At 42.9% G+C, this 14,575-nt stretch overlaps 1 protein-coding gene across 4 annotated transcripts in view; it reads right to left on the minus strand.

The window, feature by feature from the left end:
* Positions 1 to 14,575, minus strand: part of RNF170 (ring finger protein 170) — a 33,258-nt gene that overhangs the window by 11,549 nt on the left and 7,134 nt on the right. For all 4 annotated transcript variants that reach the window (XM_043454233.1, XM_043454232.1, XM_043454234.1 and 1 more), the window contains 2 exons: positions 6,074 to 6,149; positions 4,450 to 4,558 (listed from right to left, as the gene is read on the minus strand). In XM_043454233.1, coding sequence (XP_043310168.1) covers positions 4,450 to 4,558; positions 6,074 to 6,149 — 185 coding nt within the window. The remainder of the gene's footprint in view (positions 1 to 4,449; positions 4,559 to 6,073; positions 6,150 to 14,575) is intronic.

The following is a 14,575-nucleotide window of genomic DNA, read 5'->3' on the forward strand; positions in this document are numbered from 1 at the left end:
GAATGTTCATCATCAAAAATACTACAAACAGTAAAAGAAGGCAAGGATGTGGGGGAAAGGGAACCCTCTTGCACTGTTGGTGGGAATGTAAATTGATACAGCTTCTATGGAGAACAGTATGAAGATTGCTTAAAAAAAAAAAAAAAAATCTAGGAATAAAACTACCCAGCAATCCCACCACTGGGCATATACCCCAGGGAAATCATAACTGAAAATGACACATGTACCCCACATTCACAGAAGCACTATTTACAACAGCTCGGACATGGGAGCAACCCAGATGTCCATCAACAGACGAACAGATAAAGAAGTTGTGGTACATATATATATATATACACAATGGAATATTACTCAGCTATAAAAAGGAGTGCATTTGAGTCCATTCTAGTGAGGTGGATGAACCCAGAGCCTGTTATACGTAGTGAGGTAAGTAAAAAAATAAAGACAAAGATCGTATATTAATGCACATATATGGAATCTAGAAAAATGGTACTGATGACCCTGTTTGCAGGGCAGGAATAGAGATGCAGACGCAGACAACAGACCGGTGGATACAGCGTGGGGAGGAGGGGGTGCGCCGAATTGAGAGGCTAGCACTGACATATATACACTACAGCGTGTAAACTAGACAGCGAGCGGAAAACTGCCCTGCGTCACAGGGACCCCGCTTGGTGCTCTGAGGCGACCGAGCAGGGTGTGATGGGGGAGGCAGGGAGGCTCAGGAGGTAGGAGATATACGTACATATGTGGCTGAGTCACGTTGCTGTATAGCAGAAACCAATATAACATAAAGCAGTTATCTTCCAATTAAAAAAAAAAGCAAGCATGCATTAAACTGCTTCAGTGCTATGAGGTGCAACAGAAATTACTGCATTTCTTACATAAAATAAGTAAAATAATTGAACATGATTGTAAACATGATAACCGACAAATCGGTGTCAATTTTCTGTTCCAAATTTGATGCATACGTTATAAAAACACAAGTTCCATATTTTTAAAAGTTTAGAAAACCAAGTTATTTAAGTAACAATAATTAGGTAATATGAGTAAGGAACCAAAGGATACAAAGATTACTTGCTTCCTGCCCAAATAAACTTCATAATCCAGTTAAGTAATTTAGTCAGGTTTTATATTGGATGGATTGGACTTCTCTGCTTAAAGGTGTTGACGAGCAGTGAAACAGCTAAACACAGCCTAACAGGAGGATTTACAGACTGTAAAAAGTGGTGGTCTTTGAGCTCTGTGTATATACACTGAAGTTCAGACCAGTAACAAATCAAGAAGAAACATTTTTTTTTTTTTTTTTTAAGAAGAAACATTTTTTTAACACTGGCTGATATTAACCGAGCCAGTTCATGTTCTTCTCTGCAGGCCCCCGTTTCTCGGATTGTCCGGGTTCCACGGTGCCTCTGAACTAAGTGCTCCCTGGCGCCTGCTAAAGTCTTCTGTATTCTTCCTCTTACCTCAGCCACCCAGCTTAGCCCTCTGTGTTCCTTGTTCTGATTCTTCCAGATCAAACACACGTCCGCAATTCAGAGCGAGCACTGACAGTCGGCCTGAGGATGCCAAGGCGACGTGCTCACATCAACCAGAAGGCAGGTGAGCCCTGAACCATCATCCTAACTTTCGGGACAACAGGAGTACAGAATTTGAACCCAACTTTGTGGGGTCGGTAAGACGTAGTTCGGCAGAACACAGGAGAGGAGCACACTCCAGGTTTTACAATAAAAAAAAAAAAAAAAGAGTACGTGCCAGAGGCCGAAACACTGGTACCTGAGGAGCCTGGTGAGCAAGCCAATGGCTGAAGCCACGGCTGGCCCACTTGGATGTCAGTGACTGGGGGGAAACTGGTTCAACAATTTAAAGGAATTTAAATGCCAAACCACCTGTATCTGGAATCTTCTTCTGCTCTTAGAGGGCTCTGTTAGATAATATTTACTAAATACTTTGAGCAATCTAATGCCATATGGAAACTACTTGAAAGCAAAGGATCATAAATCTGTGAGTATTATTACCATCTGTAACGATGCCTCAGATCTATCTACTACCTTTTCACCCAAAAAGTCCAGTGTGCTTTGACACATGTTGATTGATTTAATCTTATTTCCACAAATTGGAATGCAGGCGTCCTTGTTTGCACGTTACGTAACAGCCGCTCGCCTACACTGGAAAACTGTGGGCCAACTAATCAGACTCGGTTCACACACATCTGCTGGGATGTGCTTGATGCTTTTTCTCGCTTCCTCAACTTTTCCACCTCTTTAAATGGGAGATCCGGGACGTCCCTGTGGTCCAGAGGGTAAGATTTCATCTTGCAAAGCAGAGGGTGTGGGTTCAAACCCTGGGTGGGGAGGACCGGCCACATGCCTCCTGGCCAAAAAAAAACCCAAAAAACACCAGGAAGTACACAGCAGGGGCAATATTGTAACATGCTCAATCAAGACTTCAAAAATGGTCCACATTTAAAAAAAAAAAAGTTAAAAGTAAATAAATAAAAGGGCGATCCACCTCAACTGGACTACGGGAGAGATGACTCGATGACCTGAAGTCAGGCCACCATCTCTCTGGATCTATTTATTTTATAAAATGGGAATGAGGCCGCACAAGACCACTGGAGAACTAGATACAGTAATGTGGGTTACAGATGCAAGGAAGGGGACGTGGGGGGCTGCTTGGCTCTGTAAGGGCGCAGAGCTGGAGTGCCCCGCAAGCACCTCGTATCTATATCCTTGAAAGGCTGTTCCAAGAAACACACTCCTGTTTACTGTGAAGTTGAATAACTAGGTGCTGTTTGTTTTTTTTTTTTAACCTTTGGACCCACAGACGGTAAACAAATGTGTCCGACAAGTAGAGCAGAGTTAACAGGAGGAATCTAACCTATTACCTCAGACCCAGAGGCAAAAAGAGCAAGCGCACAGCACAGCGATCTCTCAGCTGCCTGGGTTACCTGCTCAGGGCCCGGCCTGGCAAACAGACTCCGTCCAGCCAGCCAGACCTCCCCGATTCCCAGCACCAGCCTGGGGTCTCAGGAGAGAGGACGGCAGGGGCCACGGCCAGACTCGGCGAGGGGCTCCAGCTGACAAGGAGCAGAGACCAGAGCTCCGAGCAGGGAGCAGCTGTCTTCTCTGATGGCCGTTTAATTCCGCCCACCCCTCTGATAGTGCGTTACTTTGCTGCTCACCAGCACTTCCAACAGATAACTAACGATACACCATGAAATGTTGTTTTATAATTCGGTAGCTCCTTAGGCTAAAACCTGCGGGAAGAGGCTGAACTTAACGGATGAGGCAATAATGGGACTGGCAAGCACTGACGGAAGGAGCACGGGGTAGAGAAAACCCTGCGTCAGCTGGACAGGCTCCAAATCCTATTTCATTCCCAACAGCATCAAAGGGACATGGTGTACCTCAGAATTCTGAATCTCAGACAAAAGATGCAAAGGGGAGAAAGCAACACACAGATCAATGTACGCTACATTCTTAAATCAGTCTGGACGCGGAAAGTGGGTACAGCCTGGGAGCAATCAGAACCCCATCTTGGTTCAAATGGAAATGCTCCCAATAAAAATCAGGTCTAGTGATGACAGAAACCTTAAGTAGAGAGTCGCGGTGTAAACCACCGATCATGCAGAATTCAGCCCTGGCTTTGACGTTAGACCCGGGTTTAAAAGCGAGCCCCGCCTGCCTGCAGCTGGGATGCCCTCTGCCAAACGTCAGCACCGCTGCACCTGGGTCTCCTCATCTGTGGGCTTGGAGGAGATGCGGGTGTGTTGTGTCCAGCACACAGCAGGCATGGAATAACTGAACTTCCCCCATCGCACGTGACCACAGCCAGCAAACAGCTACAGGATACCCCGCTGCTCTCGATGAACTCTTTCTGGAAGGTCGGGAAGAACACCCAGGGGTAGACAGGGTGACATCAACGTCCCGATACTCAGGGTGACATCAACGTCCCGTCTCGTTCCTTCACATGCTCCAGGGTTCCCGAGCTTCTGGGGGTCACGCAGGAAGAGAGGGAAGAACCTCCGTGTCGACTAAGAGTGAAAAAGGGGTGTAGCAGAGCTGAGGGACGGTCTCGGGCAAGGTCCCTGAGGGAAGACCCTTCCTGACCCTTTGGAAAGAAAAGGTAACAAACGAAGACACCCGAAAAGTGATGACAAAGGAGGGCTTCAGTGACTCCCTCGTGGTGCTGACACACTTACCATTCAAAGAAACACAGTGCTGTTTACTGGGGATGTGAATAACTAGGTTTTTTTTTTTTAAGCCCACGGACACTCAATAAAAGTGGCTGGCAAGAAGAGGAGGCTCCCAGAAGCAACCCGTCCTACTCGCAAAATACAGACGGTGACGGAAAGTAAATAAGAGGACTCCCGCTCGCCTGCACACACACACACACAGGTCTCGGTCTCAACAGTCCCTCTGACCCAGAGGTAAAGCGCCGTTTGCTTACCGCAAAAGAGATGTCCGCAGTTGGTCTCCACAGGGAGGGAAGCTTGGTGCAGACAGATCGGACAGTACATGTCAGTGTAGAACTGCTGTCGGGCGGCAGCAGGCGCATCCTGGGGAGAACAACGCGTGCACGGTCAGACACGACATGCGCGGGCGTTGCACAACCAGCTGCTTGCTCAAGTACACTTGAGGATACAGTCAGGACTGCGTAATCCTTGCATTTTAGACGGGCACTCCGTGAAGGTATTACAGGTCTGATAAACTCACGAGCCTCCGCTGCTCTTCTCCTGACCCTGCACGGGCTCTACCTTTCTTCCTGAACACAGTGTAAACAGGAAAACCTCGACCAACTCTGGAGGGACTCTATTAGAAAGAGTTAAGTTATGCTGAATTACTCTGAAGGCTGAGCTAAAGCCTTCATTCGCTGAAGAACACGAGAGGCCAAACAACTCTCCAAGTGTTAACTTTCTTCTAACATCTCTTTCATTCATACATTCCTGACCAAGTTATGTGCTTGGAGAGTCAATGACATAGGTACATGTGAAATCACTTTGTAAATTAGAAAACGCCATCCCAGCAGGAATTATTGATAACAAGAGCTCTGGAACACAATACTACGAATATGTTTACACTATTTCTGTGTCAATGCATTTAAAGTTCTCTGAAGCAAGAATTCTCGTCCATTTAGTTCATGAATGAATGTCCAATGCCTGGAACAATATCTGGCATATGGTAGATGGTTAATAAACAAGAGGTAAATGGATATATCATAAAAACTCTCTTTGGAATTAAGGCTGGATTGGTGGGTAGGCAATCAATTTTTAATTTTTTTTTTTTTTGATGCTAGCCATCTCAGGTGAAGGTGTGCTATGCTTCAGTCATTTCACTCATGACTGACTCTTTGTGACCCCGTGGACTGTAGCCCACCAGGCTCCTCGGTCCATGGGATTCTCCAGGCAAGAATACTGGAGTGGGTTGCCATGCCCTCCTCCAGGGGATCTTCCGACCCAGGGATCAAACCCGTGTCTCTTAACATCTCCTGCATTGGCAGGTAGGTTCTTTACCACTAACACCACCTGGGAGACCCCATGAAGGTGTATCATATCCTACTTAACCCAACCTTTATGAAATATATTTCTGGTTCTTGGTGAGTCCATACAGCTAAAAACAAAGACGAGGCAGAGGAGAGTTCTCCTCTCTGCCTAGCTAGTTTTGTTAATTTTGACCAGAGAAGGAAAAAAAAAAAAAAGGAAAAAACCCACCTGTTATAGTCATTTATCTGAAGGTCTTAGGGGAATATATTTTAGAAAGAGTAGTTTTTCCACCACATTTCATTAAAGTCAACGAGACACTGATTTTCTCCTTATCAGTTAAATAGGAAACTGCTGTCTTTTAAAGCAAGTTAAAATTAGCACATGAAAATATCTTAAATTAGATTAAGGCTAATCATCTGCCTAATCTGAAAATGTACAATCAATAGGATAATGAAAGGCAACTCCAAGCAGGAGAGAAGCCCATGCTTCGGTGGAAGGAATTTACTGATATTTCATCACGATTTCTTATGCAAAGGGAGTAAGACTATGCCCTCCCTCACACAAACGCACAGACCTGGGTCACGACAGTACCTGTTCTGTTTGAAGCTGTTCCCGAAGCACTCTCACCAGCTCTTGGTTTTCTGGGTGAATATTTTGATGTGCATTTCTGTTGAAGAAACACATAGTAAAGTTTTAACATAAAATACTGTCTGATGAATCAGTTTTCCTTCTGGATCTAACTTTTGACCTAGACTTCTGGTAACGTGAGAAGCAGAGACGACGGCCAACACCTGTACTCCAGCTGCAGGACTGAACGTTCCAGGCCATTCTGAGAGCACTGATCAGGTTTAACTAGCAAATGATGAAACCCACAGGCCTAGCGCCTTGGGGACTGAACGTAATTGTTCTCATATAGAGAACAACTAACACATTTATTTCTTCTGTAAAATGTCTCGTGTTATTATGCAAGACACATCTTTTCCATATCTAATCAGGTCTTTCTCCCAACTTTTCACCTATAACAACAAAGGGACAGAGAAAAACGCAAACCAAAATATACGACGTAGCAAAGCCCAAACCTATCACACCACCAATATCTTAACATTAACAAGACGTGGATGGACTTAGAGTCCGTCATACAGAGTGAAGGCAGAAAGAGAAAAACAACTACTGCATATTAACGCCTATATGTGGCATCTAAAACAATGGCACAAATGAACCTATTTCCAAGGTAGGGATAGAGACGCAGACGCAGAGAGCGGACTTGTGGACGCAGCGGGGGAAGGAGAGGGTGGGATGGACTGAGAGAGCAGCACGGACATACACACACCACCACGTGTAAACAGACGGCCAGAGGGGACCTGCTGAAAAGGGAGGTCAACTCTGTGCTCTGTGCTGACCCAGGGGGGTGGGATGGGGGGCGGGACGGAGGCCCAAGGGGGAGGGGATGTATGTGTACACACAGCTGATTCATAACACTGTACAGCAGAAACTAACACGTTGTAAGCAATTATACTCCGATTCAAAAAAAAAAAGGGTCAAAGGTAAGATGTTAGTGGCTGATACAAAAGGACAGGAGACCTGAGGACTGAACATCAGCAGTGCTCCTTAAGGCTGCAGGGTGGGAAGCGTAGATTTACATCTGAATCGGTTTAATTTCATTTGGCTGGAGCAGTTTTTTCTAAACCTAAATCTCTTTTAATGGCAATATTTCAAGTCCACTCAGCATCGGTGTTAATCTATAGAAGGACCTTTACTCTCTGGCTGAATCAATATTCCCCAGCAACTAGAATTCCATATCAGCATTTCAATGGGATAAGAAAAATTACAGATATCCATCCTATGGCTATTTAATTTTTAGTAAAACATTCAAATTTTAGAAAAGAAAGCTGAAAAAATATAACCATTATTTCAGAGATGACAAAAAAAGCAATTTAAAGTCGAATATCTAATCAGAGGCTTGACATCAATGTAATGAAACTGCTTGAACTCTGGGATTATTTATTTTTAAATGTTATGTTCTTATGATTGAATGAATGAATCACTGAAAGAAAGCCACTCTGTGGGAAAAACAATCTGTCCAGGAACAGACTAGGAACTGTCTCATTTACACACTAGTATGGGCTTCCCTGGTGGCCCAGATGATAAAGAATCTGCCTGCAATGCAAGAAACCCAGGTTGGATCCCTAGGTTGGGAAGACCCCCTGGAGAAGGGAATGGCTACCCACTTCAGAATTCTTGCCTGGAGAATCCCATGGACAGAGGAGCCTGGTGGGCTACAGTCCATGGGGTTGCAAAGAGTCAGACATGACTGGGCAAGTTAACATTTTCACTTTTTCAAACACACAGCTAACTGGAAATTCTTGACTCTTTGACACTGCAGAACCATTCATTCCCTTTCATTGAAAAAAAGTCATGAGTTTCAGAGTGTGTGTATGTATATATATATATATATATATATATATATATATATATATATATAAACCATGTCACTGGAAGGTATTTCTTTTAGTTTCTTTCCATAAAAGAGAAGATATAAAATTCTTATATCTGATAGAATATTAGAAAGTCAAGGTGCAGCCAAAGAACAAGAAAAAACAGCCCAAGATTCTGATCGTGTCCTGAGTTCAGGTAACCAAATGTGACTGGCAACTCTGGGTACAGAACCAAAAATCCAGAAGATGGGACAATCCAGATAGACTGAGAGCTAGATTAGAAAATCTGGAACACACAGAGACACATACAGAGCAAACTGCAGCTTTGTCATTTGTCACGTGTGCTACAGCCCATGACACCAAACCTAGACGTCACGCCTGGCCCACCTTCCCCAGGTGATGTGAGTCAGCCAATCTGGGGTTTCTGGGTCAGCACCAAGGAGGTGGTCTGCAATGCTAAGACCCTTGGCATTTCCTTCCCCCAGAAGAAGTAGTCCCGGCCTGAAATAATCCCTACTTTTGCGAATAACTTCCTTGCCCCACCCTCCTTCTGCCCATGAAACCCTTCCATTTCATACAGCTCCTCTGGGCACCTCTCTACTTGCTGGACAGGAAGCTGCCTGATGCATGAATAGCTTAGTAAAGCCAATTAGATCTCCAAATGAACTGGCTGAATTTTTGCTCTTTAATACTATGATCACCTTAGTGATGAGAAAATGATTGCATTTGACACGAAGAAGGTCTGAAGTGAGATGTCAAAGTGAGTGGGTCTACTATGAAACAGAAGAACACTTGTTGTTGTATCTATCAATGATTTATGGTCCTTCTAGGTTCTTTGAAAGGAGAAACCAAAACTGTCAAACCAGTTAAGTTACACGTAGCCCTGGAAAGGAGCCAGGAACTTCTAGGGTGAGGAAAGCAATGATACCCAAAGCCTGGGTCAAGAAATGAAATTGGAATCAAAGTTTACTGATATGTAAGCATAGCTTAACCTGCCTACCAGACCCTTGTCACTGGCTTCTGGTCCGTCAACACATGGCAGCTATTATTAATGGCTTAAGAAGGAAGAACAAATAGAAAATATTTTAAAAGAAATTAAACTACAAAGCACTGCTGAAAAATATTAAAGAAGACATCCCATGTTCACAGATGGGAAGACAACACTGTTAAGATGTCAATACTATCTGAAGTGATTGAGCTCCAGATTCAATGCCACCTCTTATCAAAATCCCAACAGCACTCTTAGCAAAAATAGACAAACGCATCCTAAAATTTACATGCTATCTCCAGGGACTCCAAAGAGCAAAATAATCTTGAAAGAGAGGAAAGAAGTTGCAAGACACTTCCTGATTTCAAAACTTGCTACAAAGTTATAGTAAAAACACTGCCGTACTTGTAACAAGGACAAATATATAAACCAAGGGAGTAGACCAGAGAGACCAGAGATAAACTCTTATATATGGTTAATTGGTTTTTGACAAGGATGCCAAGACTCTTTAGTGGAGTAAGGAAAGTCTTTTTTCTGACAAGGATGTCAAGACTCTTTAGTGGAGTAAGGACAGTCTTTTCAACAAAAGATGTTGGAAAAACTGGATATCCACATGCAAAAGAATGGATCTGGACCCTCCCCTCATATCATATACAAAAATTAACTCAAAATGGATCTAGCACCTAAACTTACGAGCTAAAACTATAAAAATCTTAGAAAAAACATAGATGGAAATCTTTGTGACCTTCGATTTAACAATGATTTCTTAACCATGACACCAAAACATGGGCAACAGAAGGAAAAAAAAAAAAGATAAATTGGATTTCATGAAAATTTTTTAAATTCTGTGCATCAAAGAACACTATCAAGAGGATAAAAGCAGGGCGTCCCTGGTGGCTCAGTGGTAAAGAATCCTCCTGCCAATGCAGGAGACACGCTTCAATCCCTGATCTGCGAAGATCCCACATGCCTCGGAGCAACTAAGTCCATGCCCCACAACTACTCAGCCCACACTCTGGAGCCGGAAAGTGGCAACTACTGAAGCCCTGATGCCCCAGAGCCCGAGCTCCATGAGGAGCCTGGGTACCCAAACTAGAGAGGAGCCCCCACTCTCCACAACGAGAGAAAGCCCACGCGGCCAGCAACAAAGACCCAGCACAGCCAAACAAACAAATACGATAAATTAAGATAAAGAAGAACTTAGAAAAGAGGCTCAAAGACAACCAACAGAATGAAAGAAAATATTAATAAGCCATATATTTGATAAGTGATTGAGACAGAATACAGAAAGAACTCATAACTCAAACACTAAAAAGCAAACCTAATTCAAATATGCATGAAGGATGAGATAAACATTTCTCTAAAGAAGATACACAAATCGCCAATAAGCATGAAATGATGTTCAACATCATTGGTCATTAGTGAAATGCAAACCAAAACCCCAATGAGATACCAATTCACATCCACGAGGATGACCATCAAAAAAAAAAACAGAAAATATCAACTGTTGGCCAGGATGCAGGGATACTGGAGCAGTCCTGTGTTGCTGGTGGGAATGTATGACGGGGCAGTTGCTGTGAAAAACAGATTAAATGTTCCTCAAAAAGTTAAACACAGCATTACTGCATGAGTCAGCAATTCCAGTTGAAAGCAGGGACTCAAACACTCAACTTGTAGCCCCGTGTTCACAGAGCGCCATTCACAATAGCCAGAAGGTGGGGACAACCCAAATGTCCATCAACAGATAAATAAATATAGTATACACATGCGATGGAATACTATTCGGCCATAAAAAAGGAACAAAATTCTGGTGGGTGATACAACATAGATGAACCTTGAATGCATTACACTAAGAGAAATAAGCCAGACACAAAAGGACAAAATACTGTCTAATTCCGGTTTATAAGGTATATAAACTAGCCTAATTTCTTGAGACAGAAGGTGGAATAAAGGTTACCAGGGATTGGGAGAGGAGGAATAGGGAGCTATTATTTAACTGGTAGAGTTTCTGTTTCAAATAGTGAGAAAGTTCTTGAAATAGACAGTGGTGATGGTCTATTACAGAACACTGTGAATGTTCTGAATGCCAACGAGTACTTAAATGACAGCTTTTATGTTACGGATATTTCACCACAATGTGAAGAAAGAATGAATCATAATGACTAAAAACATCAAAGAGATTACAGAAAACAGACAAAAGGCTCCTTTGTTTGACTCTTATACAATGCATGCTACCTACCCTCAAACTTATTGATGACTCCAGTTGAAGGGGCAGGATTACAGCTGCAAACTGAATTTGAATCTGAAGAGCCAGACAGCAACTTAAACTGACCTCCCTACCCGAGTCCAATCGTGTGACAGATTCAATACAGCATCTATGCATTGGGGGAGCACCTTATGTTATCTGAAAAGTTGTATCTTAAGTTAAGCTAAAACCTTGTCATTCATCTCCACCTGCTGGGCCTATATAACATAACAGGAAATACACACCTGGTCTCTGCCCCTGGTCCCTGGCACAGACCTCCAGAAACACTTGTAAATTCCTAAGTGATAAGTGCATTAGGAGCACCTTTTATTCTATAATATTCGGTCTCTGACCTGGTCCCTCACACAGAGCTCCTGAAACCCTTGTAAATTCCTGGGTGACAGGAGTGTCTTTTGTTCTAAAGAGGCAACTCTGGGAGTGCACCCGGATGAGGGCTGGTCACCGGAACAAGGACAGGATCAGAAGGCTGGAATTTTTAGCGTCTCCCACCCCCTCAACTCCTGGCCCCACTCTCTAGAAAGAGGAGCGTGCCCAGAAACAGAGTTAATAACTGATCATGTCTGCATGAAGACGCCTCCATAAAAATCCCTGGAGAGCTTCAGGCAAGTGAACACGTCCACCCCAGGAGGGGGATGACCCCACACCCCAACCCCACAGGGACAGAGGCTCCTGCACTCAGGACCACCCCCCGCCCCCAGGCCTCACCCTGTCTTCCTTGTCACCTGTGTGTGTATCTGTGTCCTTCATCACACCCCTTAATAAACTGGTAAGCCCACTGCAGTGGTAAGCAGTTCTGTGAGTTGCTCTGTGAGCTGCTCTGGAAACTTAATCCAACCTGAGGCGGGGGTCACAAGAGCCTCCGATTTCTGGTGGAAAACCTGGGGACAGAAATCAGACCGAGGCTGTGGGCAACCTGGGGACCTATTACTGGCTGTTGGCATCAGAAGTGTGGTGGGACTGAGCCCTTAACCTGTGAGACGATCTGACAGTGTCTCCAGGCAGACAGGGTCAGAACTGAGTTAAACTGTGGGACACCCAGATGGTGTCAAGAAGAACTGCTTGGCAGGGGAAAAGCCACACACATTAGGTGACCAGAAGTAAAGAGTTCCGTATAAGAATAAAGGAGACACACGAGACAGAAACAGTACGAATGGGTCCCTTCACTGCAGAAGAAGCAAATGTCTATAGGTCTTTCCTGGACACCCTAGTTCAGCCCGTGAAGCTACACAGAACAAACCTTTTTCTTCTTCAACAAAACACACCCTCGTCATATTTAAAGCTTGTGCATCCTACAGTCTTTCCCCTAAGCGAGATATCCCCAGTTCTTTCAGGCATTTTTATATGGTTTGTTTCCATAGCTTTACCTGTTTTGATAATCTCCCCTGAATCTTTTCCAGTTTAAAATGCTTGACCCAAGCTGAATATAATCTATATGTGAACTTTATCTGACTATTCTGATTACCATACCCTAATGCTGGTTAAGTTTTTGGCATCTACAATACACAATTGCTTTATTAACAGAAACTTTTTATTTTGGGTTTCACATCACTGCAGCCTGTGAGGAAAAATCTTTTATTTACAAGTAATAATTATCCCCAGTAGAGAAATTATAAAAATAAAGGAAAACTATTTTTCAATAAAATTATTTTATAAAAATCCATCTTAAAAACAAAATGGGCTACTTGACCTATGGTTTTGTGATGTGTTTTTCACTTAATTCTACTCAACAATTTATCATGGATACTTTCAAATGATAATAAATTCGTATCTATATCCCATTCTTAATGGGTAAGGAACAAATTCTTTTTTTTTTTTTGGTATTTACCTAGTCACGACTCATTTTAAAAGCAGCGTTACTGAGATATAATTAATCACCACAGTCAATTTTAGAACATTTTCATCACTTCAAAAAGAAACGTTCAGCTATCACTCCTTATAACCCCACCTTCCACGCTGTTCCCTCTGGAATCTACTTTCTACCATGAATCTACTTTCTGTCTCTATAGGTTTTCCTTTTGTGGACGTACAAACAGACTCAAACGCATGGTCTTTTGTGTCTGGTTTACGTCACTTAACACAATGCTTTCAAGTTTCCTCCATAAGGCAGCATGGATACATCAGCGTGTCACTTCTTTTTATAGCTGAATGATATTCCTTTGCATGGACCTACCACATTTTGTTTATCCACCTTCCTGTTGATGGATCCAGTCATCTGTTTCCACCTTTTGGATATTAGGAACAATCCTGCTGCAAACATTCCTGTACAATTTTTTACATGGAGATATCCTTTCATTTCTCACTGTACATATACCTGGGAGTGAAATCGCTAGGACACATGGTAACACTATGTTTAGTCATTTGAGGAACTGATGGCTTTCCAAAGTGCCTGCGCGACCAGTGTATGAGGGTTCCAATTTCCCCACATCCCCAACAATCATTATTACTTGACTTTTTGAACCCAGACATCCTAGTGAAGTGGGTGTGAAGCTGCATCTCACTGTGGTTTGATTTGCATTTCCCTGAATGACTAACAATGTCAGGCATGCGTTCACATACTTGTTTGTACATCTTTGGAGGAATGCCTATTCTGATCCTTTGCCCATTTATTAACCGGGTTATTCGTCTTTTTGTTACGGAGATTTGAGTTCTCTACATATTCAGACATAAGGGCCTATGTCTGAAATATTTCAGGTCAGACATGTGATCTGAAATATTTTCTCCCAGTCAGTGAACTGACTTTTCATTGTCTTTTTTCTTTTTTTTCTTTTTTCATTGTCTTGATGACAGACTTTGAAGCAAAAAAAAAAAAAAAAGTTGTTACTTTTGATGAATTCCAATGTATCTATTTTCTTTTGTTGATCATGCTTGTGGCATCATATCTAAGAATCTCCATGATTTACTCCCAGAGTTTTATAGTTTTAGCTCTTACATTTCAATCTTTGATCCATTTTGAGTTAATTTTTGTATATGATGGAGTATGGGTCCAACTTCATTCTCTTGCATGTGGGTAACCAGTTGTCCCAACATCATTTGTTGAGCTCTTTCTCTACTGAAAGGTGTTGGTACCACTGTCATAAACCAGCCTGCCACAAGGACATAGGATGACCCATTTTTGAACCCTGATTCTGTTGTTATCAATACATCAGCTATCCTTCTCAATGAACAATCTAATAAACATGCTTCTGTTTTCTTCTTCACAGAGATGAGTAGAACAAGCTCAAAGGTCAGAGCCCTACCAAAATTCAGTGTCTTCTTTTGGTTTACATTAAAACGTTAGTCAGTACTCCTGGGAATGACCTGTCAACCAGTTACAAACTCAGGCACATCTGCTATCATCTGGTCACCATTTCCCCACTATGTCCCCAAGTGCACCACCAAGAACCGTGCTAAGTGTTCTACTGAAA

The sequence above is a fragment of the Cervus canadensis genome, chromosome 31 (assembly GCF_019320065.1).
Source record: "Cervus canadensis isolate Bull #8, Minnesota chromosome 31, ASM1932006v1, whole genome shotgun sequence".
Classification (NCBI taxonomy): Eukaryota; Metazoa; Chordata; class Mammalia; order Artiodactyla; family Cervidae; genus Cervus; species Cervus canadensis.